General features: G+C 35.7%; 1 protein-coding gene across 1 annotated transcript in view; it reads right to left on the bottom strand.

Annotated features, from left to right (window-relative positions):
• Nucleotides 1-369: 369 nt before the first annotated feature.
• Nucleotides 370-20179, bottom strand: part of MCU (mitochondrial calcium uniporter) — a 177502-nt gene continuing 157692 nt past the window's right edge. Inside the window, exons 5-8 of the mRNA XM_045569190.1 lie at nucleotides 17616-17776; nucleotides 15568-15771; nucleotides 3931-4047; nucleotides 370-2321 (exon numbers count right to left, since the gene is read on the bottom strand). Of these exons, the coding sequence (XP_045425146.1) occupies nucleotides 2244-2321; nucleotides 3931-4047; nucleotides 15568-15771; nucleotides 17616-17776 (560 nt within the window). The 3' untranslated portion in view covers nucleotides 370-2243. The remainder of the gene's footprint in view (nucleotides 2322-3930; nucleotides 4048-15567; nucleotides 15772-17615; nucleotides 17777-20179) is intronic.

Here is a 20179-nt window from a genome sequence, read left to right on the forward strand (position 1 = left end):
TCCTTGAACAATTTTCTTCAGTCTAGGAGCCCACACTGGGCAATCAAGGTGGTCTGATACAAGGGAGATTCTTCCTGTCAATCAGGAGATAAGGAATCAATCTCAGTGCTGCTACTGACTTTATTTATGGTTTTACAGGTCACGCAACCTCTTGGTGGCTCTGGGATATTAGGAAAATACTGACCATTTTAGGTTCAGAAAGAATTACTGAAATGCCTATTTTTGAAATATAGGCTCTGGGAACAAAGCTTAATTTGATGGTGATAGTTTTATAAAAAATAATTTTAGAAGTAAAAAGCTTCCTATCTAGAACACAGGAAAATAAGTGGGGCTTTTTTGGGGTATTGTTTTAAAAAATGAAGAATGCTATAGTTCAAAAATTGAATAAGTATTTATTGTTCCAGAAGGTACATTGCTTTTTATACATATTTCATAAATGATACAGGATTTTACACATGTTCAATATTTTGCTATTTGTTTAAAGGATTTTTCTCCATGTCCTCCCTCCCTTGCCTCCCACACACCCCGAGAGGATTTGCTCATTGCACTGTGCTGTTTCTTCTTAAAAACCCTGTGCACAAACAGGATAAATGGTTTAAAAATAATTCACACAACTTAACAAAAATAAATGAGGGAAGGGGTTGACCGACTGGGGGTGGGAGGGGGAAGGAAGTGGGCGGAGGGCTGGGAAGTGGAGACATGCATCCTTTCATTCCGTCATGCCAGTGAAAGGGGCGGTGGCAGGAGCAGCAGCAGCAGCAAGCCTGGCTGGCCTTCAACCTCTGCAAGGCACCTGGAGTCTGGGTTTGTCATTTAAAGTTTTTCTTTCCATACACAATGATCCCAAAGGAGGAAGAAAAAGAGAAAGAAACCCCTTGCCACAATGAGGAAGGATGAATCAATCATGTGAAAGAAAAAAGCTGATCAGTGGCGTGGCGAACCCCATCATCCTTTCCATTCTACCCCCACCGTAGTTAAAAACAGGATATTAGACACACATGCCTTTGACTCTTCAAGTGCAGATGTCATCTGGAAATATGGTAGAAAACATTTTGATAGAATATAAGATTAATTCTTCTTTCTCTCAATTTAAGATAAGAAAAAATAGGGTGAAGAAGGTAAGCTGAAGGAAGCCATAGAAATGTGTTCCTGTATAAAGATAAATTGCACCCTTTGAGATCCACACACTTGATTTACAACACTGAAGTTGTGGAGGCGGGAGGGCTCACAAACAGTGTGGAAGTGTGTGTCCTTCGAGATGAACAAAGCCTCCAGACAAGGCAGTGCCATCTGGCTGGCCTGGAATGCTGTCACACACGCAGATTAACAGCAATTAAATTATTCTGGTTCTGAAATGGCTACACAGCCATGATTTTTAGCCAATTTGTAAACTTCACATCTTCCTGATTTGGTAATACAGCTGAACACTCCCCCTCTGACTTAAGTTGTGGAGGGAGAGGGGATTATCAATGGGATAGGTATATAAAGGAGGGGAATTTTTCCTCCTCTGAAAGACTACTTAGTAAAAACAAAACAATAAAACCTCATGCAGTGTTGCCAACGATTTCTAGATACTGATCCAGAGCACTGGGATATATAGACATTTAAGAAGGTATTAAGGGATAATACAAAGTGTCAATTATTAAACAGTCATAAGTTAGTTCCAATTAAAATTAGTGTAGCAGGTATAGGTAGTCAGTAAAGGGCTACAGGAGGGAGAGATTCTTGGTGACTTTGCAGAGAATGGGTCCAATTTAAAATAGATGCTAATGATATGGGTTCAGACTGTTTGCCACCCACATATCATGAGGATTTGCTTTTCTGGTATATTTATTTACTCCTATGTCAAAAATAAGAAAAGATAAATAAAAAAAATTAGAGCTGAGTAGGGTGCTGGTGTGTTACTATTTTGCTGACCCTGCAAAGAAGATGCAAGAAACAAACACCCCCAGCATCATTTTTTCTTTGTGAATCTCTCAACTATATAATTGCATCATTTCACCCAGAAACTGTGAGATGCTTGATTAAGACAATATTCACTAAGCCCTTTGAGCTTATATTCCACAATGCCTGATCCTTAGATTTTAACATTCCTTTCTTCCCCAAGATCCTTTTTGTTTTTGTTTTAGAATTAAAGGTAAAAACCCTCTACCCCCACATGGCTCCCAGCTTCCACCTGCAATGCTTTAATTAAAAAGGCAAACAGGTGTTCTTTTTGCCAGGATTCAGAGGCTCTCTGCAGATCAATCTTTTTCACCAATTTGTCGGAGAGGCAGATGTACTTGCAACGGGTCTCTCAGTCTCTTAAGGTCCATTTCTGCCTAAAATAGAAACAACAGTTAAGAACAACTAGCTAGTGAAGCTTTTGATATTACTGGTTACTGTGAAAAAGAAACTGTCTTTCCTCCATTACTATGAGCCAGAGAGATCATTTCAATTACTCTCAAAATAAGAGTGCATCAGAAGACAAAAGAGCTTTAGCCCAGGGCATAGGACCACAAAGGGTGAACCCAAAATGGAAGCCTGTCCTTGGCAGATCCAGCTGTCAAAGCCTCTAGAAAAGGCAGTGTTATCAACAGGCAGGACTAAGGGGCCTAAGAATGTAGGGAGCATCTGACATGTACACCTTGATGGCATTTCTCCATTAAGAAGTCCTTTTACAACCTTTGCCTGGAGCCAGAACTTTAATTTACACTACTCAAGACTGTAGTTATTTATCTAATATCTTTCAAAGTTTTTTTCACTTAGTCAATTTTAAAACAGGGATGGACAGTCAACTGCAGCACTTTCAAAACACACATGCTCAGACCTCACCTCTGAGGAGCTGGATTAACAAGCAAGCCTAGGGGCCAGGTGTGGTGGCTTATGCCTATAATCCCAGCACTTTGGGAGGCTGAGGTGGGAGGGTTGTTTGAGGCCAGAAGTTCCAGACCAGCCTGGGCAGCATAGCAAGACCCCATGTCTACAAAAAATAGAAAAATTAGCCAGGTGTGGTGGTGCGTGCCTGTAGTCTCAACTACATGAGAGGCTGAGGCAGGAAGATCGCTTCAGCCCAGGAGTTTGAGGCTGCAGCAAGCTATGATTATGCCACTGCACTACTACAGCCTGGGCAACAGAGCAAGACCTTGTCTCTAAAAAAAAAAAAAAAAAAAAAAAAAGCAAGCCTAGGACAAGACTTAGGCCAAGACAGGAAAGTGGATTAAGTCTATTGAAAGTACAACGCCATCACCAAGAAGAGACAGAAAAGGCCGAGATGGTCCAGGGAAGACCAACTAAATATTAAAAAGAATGGAAGAGCTTCTAGAAATTGTTAAAAAAAAAATCTCTAAAGTCACAAAAGACTATAGAGAATAGGAATGAGGACATATTCACCAAAATCAAAGATATCACAGTGAGGGGGGCACATCTAGAAATTTGAAAGAGGTAGCTTTTATAAAAAATAAAACATATCCATCTTTTAAAAAGCATCTTCTAGTTTAATAATCTCTGAACTATGCCTAGCAAAGATTTCTAGTAATCTTCCCTCTTACCTGGATTTTACTTTTGCCCCACTGTTACCACACATTTAGGTGAGAAATCTTAGGTCAATGGTTGTAGAAAGATTAAAAAGAAGAAAGAATAGTAAAAATAGATGATAACTGTAAAGAAGTAAAATGAAAACAAAGTAAAAGTACGTCTAAAAATTTCAATGTGCTAGTGTTAATAGCATTGATAGGACTCACCATCTTCTCATTTGCTTATGTTATAAAACTTTCTAGAGAAGTATCTATAGCTAAAATAGTCATTTTGATCATCTGAGGAATAACTTATACAGGAGGAAAGGGGTTGGATCATTCTTTTAATTTACTCACTTGAAGTACTATGGTTATGGATAAAAATAATACCATACAAGATGGGACTGGGATTTATTTTAATTTTTGTAAAACTTACCTGAGCAATTGCATCCTTGAGTTGATTGTATTTCTCTAGGTCAAAACGTGACTTTTTGGCTCCTTTATGGAAAAATAATAAGTATTGTCTGTCTCTGGCTTCTGGATAAACGTATTCCTACAAAATTAAAGGAAAAATTGAATTCTTAGTCCTTAGTTTACTATCTTCATAAAATAGGCATCTACTAACTGCTGAATAGATTCCACACACATATACTGAGATGTGTGTCACCATGTACTGTGTTAAATATTTAATTACTTCTTAAACATTTTTTACCGTGAAATATATAGAAGATACACACAAAAAATGTACATCACCATGAATCATCACAAATGAACATGCTAATCATCACCAGACTGAAAAAAAAAATTAACACTGACAACAACCCAGAAACTCCCCTCCTTCCCCTTCCCAGTTACTAATCCCTCTTTCCCCCAAAAGTAATCACTATCTTGACATTTACGTTGTTTTTCTTGCTTTCTTTATAATTTTCCTCCTTAAGCACATATCCCTAAGCTCTACAGCTTAGTTTTCCCTGTTTTTTGAATTTTATAAAAATGAAGTCATATAGTATATATTGCATGTGGCTACTTTTGCTCAATGATGTTTGTGAGAGTCATCTTTTGTGTGCAGCTGTAGTCCATTAACTTCCATTGCTATGTTATATTGTATTGTATGACTATATCACAATTTATCCATTCTACTATTGATAGACTTTTGGGTTGTTTCCAGCTTTTGGCTATTATGAATAATGCTGCCAAGAACATTTCTAGATTTATCTCTTCTGTTGCGTATAAACTCAGGAGTGGAAATCCTAGATCATAGGGTATGCATGTGTTCAAATTTCAGAAGTAATGTTAAACATGTTTCCAAAATAGTTGTACCAATTATACACCTATCAGCAGGATATGAGAGTTACTATCATGCCACGTCCTTGCTGTTACTTGCTATTGCCAGTTTAAAAAATGTTCGCCATTCTGGTAAATGTGAAGTAGCACTATCTTATTTTTTAAAAACAGATTTACTGAGATATAATTCACATACCATACAATTCACCCATTTAAAGTATAATATTAAATGGTTTGTAGTATGGTCACACACTTGTACAACCATTACTAAAATTTTAGAACATTTTCAGAACATTTTCATCACTCAAAAAAGAAACCCCATACTGTTTAACAGTCAACTCCCATTTCCCCCAAAATCCCTAGTTCTAGAAAATCTACTTTTCTATCTCCATGGATTTGCCTAGTCTGGACATTTCATATAAGTGGAATCATACAACATGTGGCCTTTTATGTCTGGCTTCTTTTATTTAGCAAAAGGTTTTCAAGGTTCATCCATTTGTAGCATATATCAGCATTTCATTTCTTTATATTGCCAAATAATATTCCATTGAATAGACACACCACATTTTATTTATCCATTTCACAGCTGGTAGCATTTGGGTTGTTTCCACCTTTTGGCAATTATGAATAATGCTGCTATGTACACCTGTGTACAAGTTTTCATTTGTACATATGTTTTCATTTTTCTTAGAGATATATAGCATTTTCCTGATCACTCATGAGGCTGAGGCCTTTTCAGTTCATATATTATTGGTCATTTGCATATCTTCTTTTAGAAGTGTCTATTCAATTCTTTTGCCATTTTTTTCTATTGGATTATCTATCATCTTCTTCTTGATTTGTACGATTTGTTTATAGACTCTAGATATGGATCCGTTGTTGGATATATTTACTGCAAATATCTCCTTCCAGCCTATTCACCCTCTTCATGGTGCCCCTCTAATAAACAGAAGTTAATTTTAATGTAGTTTAATTTATCTTTTTTTGAGACAGGGTCTCACTATATTGCCCAAGCTGGCCTCGAACTCCTGGGCTGAAGTGATCCTCCTGCCTTAGCCTCCGCCTCCCAAGTAGCTGGGACTACGGGTGTGCACCACTGTGCCTGGCTTAATTTATCATTCTTAAACTTTATGGTTAACACCTTTCATTCTCTGTAAGAAGTTACTCTCTATGCCACAGTCATTAAGATATTCTCTTATATTATCTTCCAGGAGCTTTATTGTTATCTTTCATATTTAGATATATGATCCATCTGGAATTTTTGTTTATAGTATAAAAATGGGGTTGTTTCTTTTCTTTTCTTTTCTTTTTTTTTTAAACAGAGTCTCATTCTGTTGCCCAGGCTGGAGTGCAGTGGCATGATCATAGTTCACTGCAGTCTTGAACTCCTGGGCTTAAGCGATCCTCCTGCCTCAGCCTCCCGAAGCTAGGACTACAGGTGCACGCCATCATGCCTGGCTAAGTTTAAAAAATTTTTTTGTAGAGATGAGGTCTTGCTACATTGCCCAGGCTGGTCTCAAACTCCTAGGCTTATGCAATCCTTCCACCTTCCAAAGTGCTAGGGTTATAGAATTGAGCAACTGCTCCTAGCCCATGTTTTTTATTTTTTAATATAGATATTAAATTGTCCTAGCACCATTTATTTAAAAAAAACTTTCCTTTCTTTGCAGTGCCATCTTTTTATAATCAAAAGTTTATTTACACTGGGTCTATTTCTATACTCTTCTATTGGTCTGTCCTTGCACCACTGTCATATTTACTAAAGTGTAGTCTTCATATCTGACAGAGCAAATCCTCTTACCTAGTTTGTCTTTAAGAGTTTATTAGCTTTTCTTAGTCCTTTACATTTCTGAACAAATTTTAGAAGTAGCTTATTCAATCTCTTCCCCAATCTCCAAATCTGTTGGGATTTTTGACTGAATCTAATAGATCAGATTGGGTAGAACTGATATTTTTCTGCATAGAGGTCTCATACATCTTTTACATAATTTAGTTCTAGGTATTTTAAAAAGTAATTTTAAGTTGTATCTTTTCAAAAATTTTATTTTAACAGTTTCTTGCTGGCATATAGACATGCAATTGGTTTACATACATTGACCTTGTATACAGTAATCTTATGAAACTCACTAATCAATCACCTGTACATTTCTTCTGTATTTTTTTTTTTTTTTTTGAGACAGAGTCTCACTCTGTTGCCCAGGCTAGAGTGCCGTGGCATCAGCCCAGCTCACAGCAACCTCAAACTCCTAGGGTCAAGAGATCCTCCTGCCTCAGCCCCCCGAGTAGCTGGGACCACAGGCATGCACCACCATGCTCAGCTAATTTTTTCTGTATATATTTTTAGTTGTCCATATAATTTCTTTCTATTTTTAGTAGAGACAGGGTCTCGCTCTTGCTCAGGCTGGTCTCGAACTCCTGAGCTCAAACGATCCACCTGCCTCGGCCTCCCAGAGTGCTAGGATTACAGGCGAGGGCCACTGCGCCCGGCCGCCTTCTGTATTTTTTATGTACAAAATCGACAGATGTCAGTTTTATTTCTTTCTAATCTTTTTCTTGCCTTCTGTACTAGTGAGGGCCTCCTGTTCAAGGTGAATAAAAATGGTACTTTTACCTTATTTCCAACACAATGAAGGGACATTAGAACACTAAGTCTTTTACCTGCCCCAGATTTAGATGTCATTGTTATTGCATATATTAATTCTCCCTGTATTTTAACTTCCATAAAAGTTTATTATAATTATTTTATATATCTAATATTTAGACCCACTCATAGATTTACCACTTACACTGCTCTTCATTCCTTCCTGCTTTTCTGTCTTTCCAACTGATAATCTTTCCTCTGCCCAAAGAATGTCTTTTAGTAGTTCCTTTAGTACAGATCTGATGGTGACAAATTCTCTTTTTGTCTGAAAATATCTTAATTAATTAATTTATTTTTTCTGAGACAGAGTCTTGCTCTGTTGCCCGGGCTAGAGTGCTGTGATGTCAGCCTAGCTCACAGCAACCTCAAACTCCTGGGCTCAAGTGATCCTCCTGCCTCAGCCTCCCGAGAGGCTAGGACTACAGGTGTGTACCACCACACACAGCTAATTTTTTCTATTTTTAGTAGAGACAGGGTCTCACTCTTACTGAGGCTGGTCTCACTGAGGATCACTGACCTCAAGTGATCCTCCCGCCTCGGCCTCCAAGAAGGGTAGGATTACAGGTGTGAGCCACCACACCCGGCCTATTTCACCTTTATTTTAGAAGGATATTTTTTGCTAAGAATAGAATTCTAAGTTAAGTTATTTTTTTTCAACACATTGAAGTTACCATTCCACTGTCTTCTGGCTTTCACTTGTTCCTGCCTTTGGTTGCTTTTAAGATTTTTTCCCTTTGGTTTTGGCTTTTGAAGTTTTACTATTGATGTGTCTAGATGTGGATTTCTTTTATATATATATATATATATATATATATTCATTGGTATTTGTTGAGATCCTTAAACCTGTAAATTGATATCTTTCATCATTTCAGCATTAACCCTTTAAATATTATTTCTTCTCATCCTCCTTCTATTCTCCTTCTGAGGCTCCAATAAAGTTAAATACATGATAGGCTTTTTCACTGTATCTATTGTGTCTCTTACCCTTTCCTGTATTTTGTATCTTTTTGTCTTTCCATACCTCATTTTGAATAGTTTCTTTTGACTTATTCCAGGTCACTATTTCTCTCTTTAGCTATGTCTGATCTACTGTTAAACCCATTCATTGTATTTCATTTCTAGAATTTTCATTTGGTTCTTAAAAAAAAAAATCAAGTTATCTGCCAATATTCTCAACCTTGCCTTTTATCTCCCTGATTATAGTAAATATAATTATTTTAAAGGCTATGTCTGATAATGCCAATATTTGGAGCCCCTGTGTCTGCTTCTAATGTCTATTGTTTCTGTAGGTATTGCCTGTGTATCTGCTTATTTTTTTATTGTATGCCTAATTTCATATTTGCAAAATTATTTATAGAAATGATTTAAGGTTTAGGATAATGTTTTCTCTTCCCAGGGATGATGTGTTTGCTTCTGCCTAGAACCTGTGAGCATTAGCACTCTGGGATTATCAGTATCCTAGGACTACCTCAATCTAATTTATGGGATTGAGATGAATGGAAAATGAGCTACAGTCACTGAAAGAACCTACAACAGTTTCCTCCTTATTCTACAATAGTAACCTTTAAAGGTTCCAAACCAAAGCAAGAGTGTCTCACCTACTTTAGTGATCCCTGAACATCAATCTCCATGGCTTTGGTCCTTCTAGGTTAGCAAATATGGGTCAGCCTCTGGGCCTCTCGGCCATACCCTCCTTTATCAGCATAAATCCCCAGAGGAAAAGGCATACCTAAATGCTAGGCTCATCTTCCTTGGATTCCTCTTCTTTTGATCTTTGCCTGTCCATGTTTTGCTATTTTGTTAGCTCTCTAGTGTCATTAGGCAGATGTATATTATGTTTCGTCTAATAATTCTAACTTTTCCTAATGCGAGGAATGGTCCAATTGCCTAGTAGGCCATAATTAGAAACAAAAGTAAATATTTAATTACTGATGATGACAGATATTGGGTGAATGATACATAAAGGGTCTGTGGAAGCCTTTTAAAATGGATAAAATTGAGGTCTGAATCATTAACATTGACTAAAGGGATAATTGTTGCATTAAGAACTTGAGGGAATTCACGTAAATTGCTCTTACTAGGCTACTTACCTATGTTTACTTAGGAGGTAAATGTACACTAATTAAATTTATTCAATCTATTCTTCCTTTTGGAGGCAACAAGCACTGATTAAGCAACTATGTGCTACACTCTATTCTAGAAAATTTTTGATTTGAAACTAAGTGAGAACAGATGCAGACAGCTTGGTTATGAAGGAAAGAGAGAGGGAGAGGTTGAAAACACAGGGAACACCAAAAATAAACTGGAATAAGATACTAGAAGGAGGGAATGGGAACATAGTGGAGGGACTAGCCCTGACTAGGAAAATGCCATCTCTTCTTTGAGCTTGAAGGGAAATAATGTAAAAGTAGGTACAGATACCGTTAAATTCACAGAGTTTTGGAATCAGAAAGCTTCTATCTGTTAACTTCAATTTTTTAGAAGAAGTAGGAGGCAAGGTTAAGGGTGGGACGGGGTGCTTGATGTGAAGTCTCAGAATAACTACTGTGGGGGTATGAATAAGGAAATATAATTAGAAAGAAGCAGCGGCCCATTCCAAACTATCATATGATTTTTCTCTAGCAATATTTAGTATTCTGGATATAGAATAAAGGGCTAGATTAATCTAAGATTAGGAGTTTACAGAGTACATATGGTAGAAAGACAAAGGGGCAAAGTATAATAGTAAGAAGAGAATGGCAATATGGTCTAAATTGGATAGAAAAGGAAGCAATACAGGAGGAAGGCAAAAGTAAAAGTTAAGAGAAAGACGTCAGCATCCTCAAGGTCTTGATGAGGTCAAAGAAAAGAATAAGTGAATAAAAGTGATAGAAAGAAAAGAACAGAAATTGTGGCTAAAATTAACATACTAATTTATATTAGAAGTGGGACAGTTCTAGGAAAGAAAACTCCAAATGGCCATTGAAGTGGTTTGCTAGAATAGAATATAAATCATGGGTGTTATAATTGAGAAGTTAGGTCAGTGTTTATCAACCTTTTTTTTATTATTGCCCCTCCAAGTTGCCCTTTTTAGACATTTTCTTCCTGATTTTTCCTCCTCCTCAAAGAAGGGTTAATAGCACAGACATACTATATATGTTTATGTACTGTAATATCCAAGGTGTTTTTTATTCTCTGAGAACCAATTTTCACCCCTGTGGAGCAACATTCCCTCTGTTGAAAATTTGTGGGCTAGATGGTAGATGGGCGGTACACATGAATGCTGACATAACTCTGACTGGCAATTCTTATCGTAAGGTTCCTTTCTACACAATAGAAATTTGTACTCAGGTTTCATTAAAATATTAGTAAAATTTAACATTCCATTTGATTTTATGATTTCAAGGAACTTGCTATCTTATAAAGATTCTTTGGTACTTAATCTACTATCGGGATACAATCTATTAATAGATTACTAACAAATGCGGCATTTCATTGTAATGACAGTTTAGAAGAATTTAAGTGCTGTTGAATAAGCATTTTGTTTCATGGGCTTTAATTATGGATATTACAATAGTTAGGCACAAGAATATTTAACATGAAAAGCTCTATGTATTAATACATTTTACTTGATCTGTGTTTTCCTATTCATAAGTAAATAGTGACTAGATTATTTACTACTGCTATTTTGCAACTTGTCACTTGGGGGCAGCAAGAATGTTTTGGGAATCACAGAAGTAGAACATTCAACTAGCAGGACAAAGAGGGTATTAAAGATCTCACAACATAAGGAGAAGGAAAAAAGTAACACTATGTTCAAGTCTAAAACCTGAATTAATCTGTAGTTCAAGAAAACATTTACAAAACATAGCTTTTTGTAAGCAGTAATTATTTCTCCAACATGTTTCCATTTCTATTCTGTTTCTAGATTAATTGTGGTTTTCAGAAGTAACTACTCATAAATGAAGTCAACAGAAGGCAGCATGATAATTGAGTAGAAAGAAAACATCCTACAGGGCCAGACAAATTTGTGTTCAATTCCTGGTCCTACAATTTACTAGATGTAATGCTTGGGCTGATTACTTAGCCTCTCTGAGGCTCAGTTTCCTCATCTATAAAATGGGAGTATATATTTATAGGGCTGAGATTAAATATGTGAATATATGTATTTATGTTACTAGATGTAAAATATCTGACACATAATTAGGCTTAGGAAAAGGTAGTTAATAGGCATGACCAAGAAAAAGCATGGGCATTTCATGTAAGTGGAAAGAATGCTTCACCTTTTTAGTAATCAAGGAAATGCAAAATGGTACTACCATTTTGTACCCAGTTGACTGGCAAGAGCTATACCAAGGTTGGTCTCTAGGTCCAGGGTATAACTGGAAAAATACCTGCGGTGGGCTGAAGGCATGGCTACCATTTATTTGATATGTTCAGTTCAGTCAGAGCCTTCTATGTTACATGTGCCTTATATCAAAGGAAAATAAAAATTGAATAAAACTGAATGCCTAGCCTCAAAAGATATTATAGTCTAGGAGTGGGGAAAAGACATTGCATAATAATTATAATAAAAGATAGCTTGGGGTGAATGGAGAGGCATAATTTGTTATAAGAATTTAGAAGAGGAGGACAGCAAAGTCAGCTGGAGGGGATTGGTCAAAGGTTCATGAAAGATAGCATTTAAGTAAACTGTGAAATATGACAGGTAGAGATCAACAGGGAGAACTTGCCCAGTTGAAGGAATGATGTAAAGTAAGGAATAAAGTAGTGGAAAACTCAGGACATTGGTGGGAATAGAGAATGTAATTTGGCTTATTTAGAGCACACAGTACATACCCAGGAGTGTTGGGTGTTATTTGGAAAGGACAGATAGCAAGCAGTTATGAATACCCAGGCCAAGGATTTTGGACTTTAATTGGAGATAGAAAAGCCATTAAAGGTGTGTGTCAATGAGAGAGAGAAAAGAGATAGAGTGAGAACAAAGACACACACACACACACACACACACACACAGAGAAATATCACAGATAGATGTAAGCCATGTCCAGAGCTGTGATTAGATAAGACTGATATGGCTATTTAGTTCTGTTCACACAGTGACTAGTATGAGCCAGATATGGGACTAGATGCTGGAAACTCTGGGCAAGCAATCATAGGACATAAACAGTTTACTTTCTTCTCTAGTAGACATGTTTGGGAGGCTAAGAAAGCTTAAATAACATTCTTGTGCTTTCATTTTCCCACACATAAATAGGCCTATGACCACTGATCTAACAACAGAAAGAAAATGTCTTTGTTTAATAGCAACCACATGAAAATATGAGAACCAATGCTCAGCTTTCTTCTGTTACCTAACAGAAAAAGTTTCTAACATATCTCAGGTATTTGAAATATTTATTATTCAAGGGAGTGCTAGGTTGGATCTGTGGTGGTATCACATATATAATAATTAGTGTTAAGTGATGATAAATCCTTCATACTTCCTAAAGAGACACTATGGATTTCCAAGATACTTGAAATAGTATTGACAATAAAAATTAGTTCTAGACACTAATATTTGATAAATGAGCCTTGGTTGATAAATAATAGACTCATATTACCCAAAGCAATCTACAGATTCAATGCAACCCCTATCAAGATATCAGTAACATTCTTCATAGAAATAGAAAAAATAATCCAAAAATTCATATGGAACCACAGAAGATCCTAAATAGCAAAGTAATCCTTAGCAAAAAGAATAAAGCTGGAGACATTGCACTGACCGACTTCAAGATATACTACAAAGCTATAGTAACCCAAACAGCATGTTACTGGCATAAAAACAGACACATATATCAATGGAACAAACAGAGCACCCAGAAGTGAATCCATGCATTTATAGCCAAATGAATTTCAACAAAGATGCCAAAAGCATACATTGGGGGAATGGACAGTCTCTTTAATAAATGGTGATGAGAAAAATGCATATCCATATGCATAAGAATGAAACTAGACTCCCTATCTCTCACCATACACAAAAATAAACTCAAAAGGAATTAAAGACTTAAATCAAAGACCCAAAACTAAAACTACTGGAAGAAAATATAGGGGAAACAATTCAGGACACTGGTCTGGGAAAAGATTTTTTGGGGTAATACCTCAAAAGCACAGGCAATAAAAGCAAAAATAAACAAATGAAATAATATCAAACTAAAAAGCTCTTGCACAGCAGGGGAAACAATCAGGAGAGTGAAGAGAGAACCTACAAAATGGGAGAAAATGTCTACAAACTATTTATCCCACAAGGGATTAATACCCAGAATATACAAGGAACTCAAACAACTCAACAGCAATAAAACAAATTATTCAACTTAAAAATGGGCAAATGAGCACAATTCACAATTGCAAAGATGTGGAAACAACCCAAGTGCCCATCAATACATGAGTGGGTTAATAAAATGTGGTATATGTATACCATGGAATACTACTCAACTACAAAAAACAGTGGTGATCTAGCACCTCCTATATTATCCTGGATACAGCTTGAGCCCATCCTTTGAAGTGAGGCATCATAAGAATAGAAAAACAAGCTCAACATGTACTCGCCATCAAATTGATACTAACAGATCAACACTAAGGTGCTCACATGGTAGTAATAGTCACTGGGCACTGGTCAGGTGGGGGTGGGTGGGTAAACTCACAACTAATGGAGACAGAGAGCACTGTATGGGGGAAGGGCATGCTTCTAGCCCGGGCTTGGGCGAGGCAAAGGCATTACATGTAACCAAAATATTTGTACCCCCATAATATTCTGAAATAAAAAAATGCGCAAATGATCTGAATAGATATTTCTCAAAAGAAGACATACAAATGGTCAACAGGTATATGAAAAAATCCTTAACATCACTAATCATCAGGGAAATGCAAATCAAAATCATAATGAGATACCATCTGACCCCAGTTAAAATGGCTATAACAAAAAGACTAAATAAGAAATGCTGGTGAGGATGTGAAGAAAGGGGAACTCCTATATACTGTTAATGGGAATGTAAATTATTACAGCCATTGTGGAAAACAGTATGGAAGTTCTTCAAAAAACTAAAAATATAAATACCATATGATCCAGAAATCCCACTAGTGGGTATATATCCAAAGGAAAGGAAATCAGTATGTCAAAGAGATATTTGCACTCCCATGTTTATTGCAGCATTATTCACAACAGTCAAGACATGTTTTCAACCTTAGTGTACATCAACAAATGAATGGATAAAGAAAATATGGCATATATACACAACAGAATACGATGCTGCCACAAAAAAGAATGAAATCCTGACATCTGCTGCAACATGGATGGAACTAGAGGTCATCATGTTAAATGAAGTAAGCCAGACACAGAAGGACAAATATCACATGTTCTCACTCATGTGGGAGCTAAAAATGCATATAAGTTGATCCCATAGAGGTAGAGAGTAGAATAGTGGTTACCAGAGGCTGGGAAGGATTGGGGGACAGAAGGGATAGGGAGACATTAGTTAATGAATTCAAAATTATAGTTAGATAGGAAGGATAAGATTTAGTGTTCAGTAGCACAATATAGTGACTATAATTAACAATAATTATTTGTGTATTTCCAACTAGAAGAAAGGATTTTGAATGATCCCAACACAAATAAATGATAAATGTTTGAGGTGATGGATATGTCAATTACCCTGATTTGGACATTATGAATGTATACATGTATACATTACACATGTATACATGTATCAAAATATCACATTTACCCCATAAATATGCACAATTATTATGTATCAATTAAGTTTGAGACCTGCCTGAGCAAGAGTGAGACCCTGTCTCTACTAAAAATAGAAAAAAAGTTAGCTGGGTGACTAAAAATAGAAAAAAATTAGCCAAGTGTGGTGGCACATGCCTGTAGTCCCAGCTACTTGGGAGGCTGAGGCAGGAGGATTGCTTCAGCCCAGGAGTTTGAGGTTGCTGTAAGCTAGGCTGACGCCATAGCACTCTAGCCTGGGCCAGAACAAAACTGTGCCTCAAAAAAAAAAAAAAAAAGGATAAATGAGTACTTAAAAAGGACTGGCCTTAGAAAGAATATGATAGAAAAGAGAACTACTTTGACAACTAAAACTTTATTATTACATCATGAAAATTTATTTGAAGAGGACTTCTTACCTGGCGTGTCATTACAAAATATGCATACATTGCCATAGCACTTCCATAAGTGATGAAGTAGGTGACTGGTTCCATGATGTCCCAGGAATATTCCCACCAGGTAAGCCGGGCCAAAATGCCAAACTGTGTGGCCATGTAGGCAAGGCCACCCCATAGCACCAAAGTAGTCCTCTTCTCGGCCTTTCTGCTAATCTCAATTCGTACCTGTTAGGCACACATGATCAATCGTAAGGCAATTTGACATAGAAACAACTTAAAACTCTTAAATTGTTCTGTGTTCACTAAAGAAGCAAGGTTCATAATCGAGACAAAAGTCTTAATTCTAGTAAATATAGTTTATCTTCCTAAATATTATAGTATCTTATCTGTAATTTTCACTAGATAAAATATCTTAGAGGAATAATTATTTTTTAGGGCATTTATTTTATGTTTCACCCTAGAAGTGGCGGAAAATATGGTGAAAACATGGTAGTGAATAACTCAGTTTCAACAGCTCTTCACCTAACCATAAGATTACCTTCTTTGAAAGAGGGAAATAAAAACATACCAATATTTTCTCACTGTTGTGTACAAGATTTAATCCATTATTAGTGTTTAACTCAAATGGTATACTAGAGGCAGAACATGAACTCTGGATTCAGAACAGCTGAGTTTAGAGCCCTGCTCTGCAAATCACCATTAACTTCATTAGAGTTGTTCTGAGGATTAAATAAGAGAATACAGGTAAAACACTTAGCATAATTCATAGCCCATGGTAAAAACCTGATAAATGATAATTATTTTTATAAAATCAGAAAATGTACAATATTAAGAGTATTTGTTCCTCTCTCTAATCCTTACCATCTAATTTCTTAAATGGAAACAATTGCATCACCATAAAAAAAGGTGACATATGTTCATTGTAAACATTCAGAAAAGTGTAAAGAAGAAAAATCAATCATAATCCTACTACTCTATTAGAATTTTGGAATATATTCCTTCTGATATTTTGTGTATGTATATATAAATGTGTATAGCTTTATGCATAACACATTTAAAAACTGGATCATAGTATGCACAGTTTTATAATTTACTTTTCATAATATATATTTTCTACAGCAAATTAGATCCATATAATCATTTTTAATAGCTGCATAATACTCCACGGACAGTTATCCCTCGGTATCTGTGGGGGATTGGGTCTAAGACCTCCACAGATATCAAAATCTGTGGATGCTCAAGTTCCCTATATAAAACGCTATAGTATTTGCATATAACCAATGCATATCCTCCCATATACTTTAAATTATCTCTAGATTACTTATAATATAATGTAAATGCTATGTAAATAGTTGTTGTATTATAATGGTTTTAAAATTTGTATTATTTTTTATTGTTGTATTTTTTTTTTGAATTGTTTTTCTCTCCCAAATGTTTTTCATCACAGGTTGATTGAATCTGTGGTTGTAGAATCCATGGACACAGAGGGCTGATCTCATATTCATTCTTACCTTGGCTAAAATCGTTATCTACTATACTCGAGAACCTTTCCTGATCAGCAATTATTCCAATCTTTATTTTAAAGGTGGTAAATCTGGTTAAGGGAATATATATATATTTATTTATGAGAGACACAGGTTTATTATTAGGCATTTGGCAATGCATAAAAATTAATCTCATTATTGCTTTCATCCCCCAATGGAAATGGTATCATCATTAGTTTTTCCTTCCCAGGGCAGTATATTTAAACCTCAAAACTTTAAGTTCATATCAAGGCTCCAAACTACTCCTTTTAAAGTCTTTTTTATTTTTATTTTTATTTTTTTTATTTCAGCAATTATGGGGGCACAAAAGTTTAGGTTACATATATTGCCCTTATACCCTCCTCCCCACCGAATCAGAGTAAAGTCCTTTCTTTGCTTTGATTGAACTTCAGGTTCAGTACTATAAACTAGTGGACTAATTTGATTGACATGACTCAACTGCATAAACTTAGAAGAAAAAACAGAAACACATATGCTCTGGAAAAAATATAGGTGATAAGAAAAATCTGAGATTTGAATTTTCACCTTTTCCAGGGGAGCCAGTTGTTCTTTGAGATCCTCTAATCTTTCAATAAGCTCCCTTTCCTTGTTTAACTGGTGCTGCTCAATGCACAGTGTGGTGTATAGCTGCTGGACCAGTGTCTTTACATCATTCAGCGTTGCTGCATTTTCGTGGCTTAAGAGGTCTGAAAAAAAGGGGTTACACTTTTAAAAAAGTATGCCTTAAATGAAGCCTTGCTATTCCTGAGACTACTAGACAATAAGAACAAGGCAGATTCATCCACTATATGTATCCCACCTTCAGTGTTAAGCTGAGGGAAAGTAATAGTTTTAAAAAGGAGTTATCCACACATTTAGAAAGTAAATTCATACTTGGGTAGCTTGAAAATTTTGAAACCTATATTCACTATTATATTCTTAGAAGTCTAAATGCTATAAATGAGGCTATGATTAAGGTCAACACTAAGAAAAATGATACAAATAATAATAATCTTCATCAGATAAAGACAAAAAATTTAACTGAATGTTAAAAACTAGTAGGGAGGTTTAAAATAAATCTGATTATCTTGCTTATTAAAATGTTGATCTATAATTTATCTGTGGTCCTGCCATTTTATTAATAATTGATTTTTTTCTCTTTATAAACTTCTGAGGGAAAAATATGCAGTTATTTCAAATTTGCAAACACAAAGGTATAAATAAAAATACCATCATCCTAATAATCTTAACTTTCATACATATTCCCCCTAGCATACCAACTTTTTATTCATTCCTGTTGAGGAAAGCATGTTCTAAAGGGTATGAAGTTATGAGAATGATTGAAAAGGTGGAAGATCAAATTCTTTGATTCAATATCCTCTACTGTGAGCACCATGTATTTCTAGAAATCTAAAAATTATGTTTTGAGACTCTAATAAAAATTCTGCTGATCTCAGCTGTCTAAGAATTTTTTTTTTAAAAAGCACCACAAGTAAAGCTTTTGTTTTAGAATATTATTTGCTTTAAACGTGACATTTTGTTACGTACAGCATAAGGCCAGACCTCTTCTAAATCAAAATGAGCCAGAGTTAGAATTAATCAAATATTTCAAATATTCTTCAAGGATGTCCTTTAGTACAGTTGTCACAGAAATTCAATTAATGAAGAAATTCAAATAAGGGCAGCAAATTGGATTAGAGAAGAGCACATACACTGAAATGGGATATAGCACCCAGCACAGTATCTTGAATGCTTCACTAAATGTATGCCAGATTAATGGAAACAGATAAAACCAAGAATACTTTGAGTTCCAGAAGTAATCTATGTCAACAGTGTCATACCAAAGTTGCAGCTCACATTTGCATAAAGCTTTAAACTTTCCAAAGTTACCCGAAGAGGAAACTGCACTCTAGAAGGCTGAAGTAACTTGTCTAGAATGTCAAAGTAAGGGATAGAGTTCATGTCTTCCTGATTTCCAGGCCTGGAGCTACATTATAATGCTTCTAGTATACTAATATTAACATTTCTCCTGCAAGCTCAGTCCTCTTTCAAAAAGATAATTCTTTAAGTAGGTTTAAATTATCTAAGGTTAACAAAACCCTCTCATATATATTAATATTATCCCATGTTATTCTCAAGATAACAGCATGAGGAAGCTTGGTGCCCACAATTTATAAACAAGGAATTTGAGTCCCAGAGAGGTAAGACTGACAAACATTTCTATACTAGGTGCTGATGTAGCCACTATAAAAGGAAAGAAAAATCAAATAATAGACAATTCCTCTCCTTAATGAGGTATAGTAATGATATTCACAAAGTCACAGAGTTAGTAAGGAGCAGAAAAGCGTCTGGCTGGTGGTCCAAGGACTTTTCTGTTCTGTGCCCTTTCTGTTTCCATTTCAACATTCAATACTGTGATTATACTACATTTGCTTAGAAATCCAAGGAAGTAGGGAGGTAAAGGAGGGAAGGAAGAAAGGAACGGAGGAATCAAACTAAACAGAAACTCTCCTCTTTTCCTAATGAAGCATGGACATGTTCAAAATGACCAAATATGAGTAGACTACTACAACCCGAGGATCTACATAATTTGAAATCAGGTTTGGTGTGTGTTTTACAAAAAAAGTAAGTTTCTATTTTTTTGCTACATATACTTCCTAAGTGACATGCATTCAAAATTATTTGATGCTGCATATAGACTATAGCAAAAGATGAAAACAATGCAAAAGTCCATCATTAATTATAAAAAATAAGCAGTTAAGTGTATAGTGATATACTGCACATTGTATAATGTACAACATTGAAGTTGTGTAAAATAATGGGGAATTCTTTATGTACTAGGTATGCTAAGATCTTCACAATGTACTATTAGATGAAAAAAAAGTTTGTTTAATGGTTTTATACTCTGTCAATCTGCTAAACTGGAATTGTTTCCCAAAATATTCTTCCCTGTATTGTTCTGAATTAGAGTTAAACAAAAGAGAAATTCAAATGAGATTTTGGAAGGTGGAAAGTGAAGCAGAAGGCTTTATGCTCTGAAGGTGATTGCAGTTAATAGTGACACAGATGGACAGGCATGGTGGCTCATACCTGTACTTCTACTACTCTGG

The sequence above is a fragment of the Lemur catta genome, chromosome 14, assembly GCF_020740605.2.
Source record: "Lemur catta isolate mLemCat1 chromosome 14, mLemCat1.pri, whole genome shotgun sequence".
In the NCBI taxonomy this organism is placed as follows: Eukaryota; Metazoa; Chordata; class Mammalia; order Primates; family Lemuridae; genus Lemur; species Lemur catta.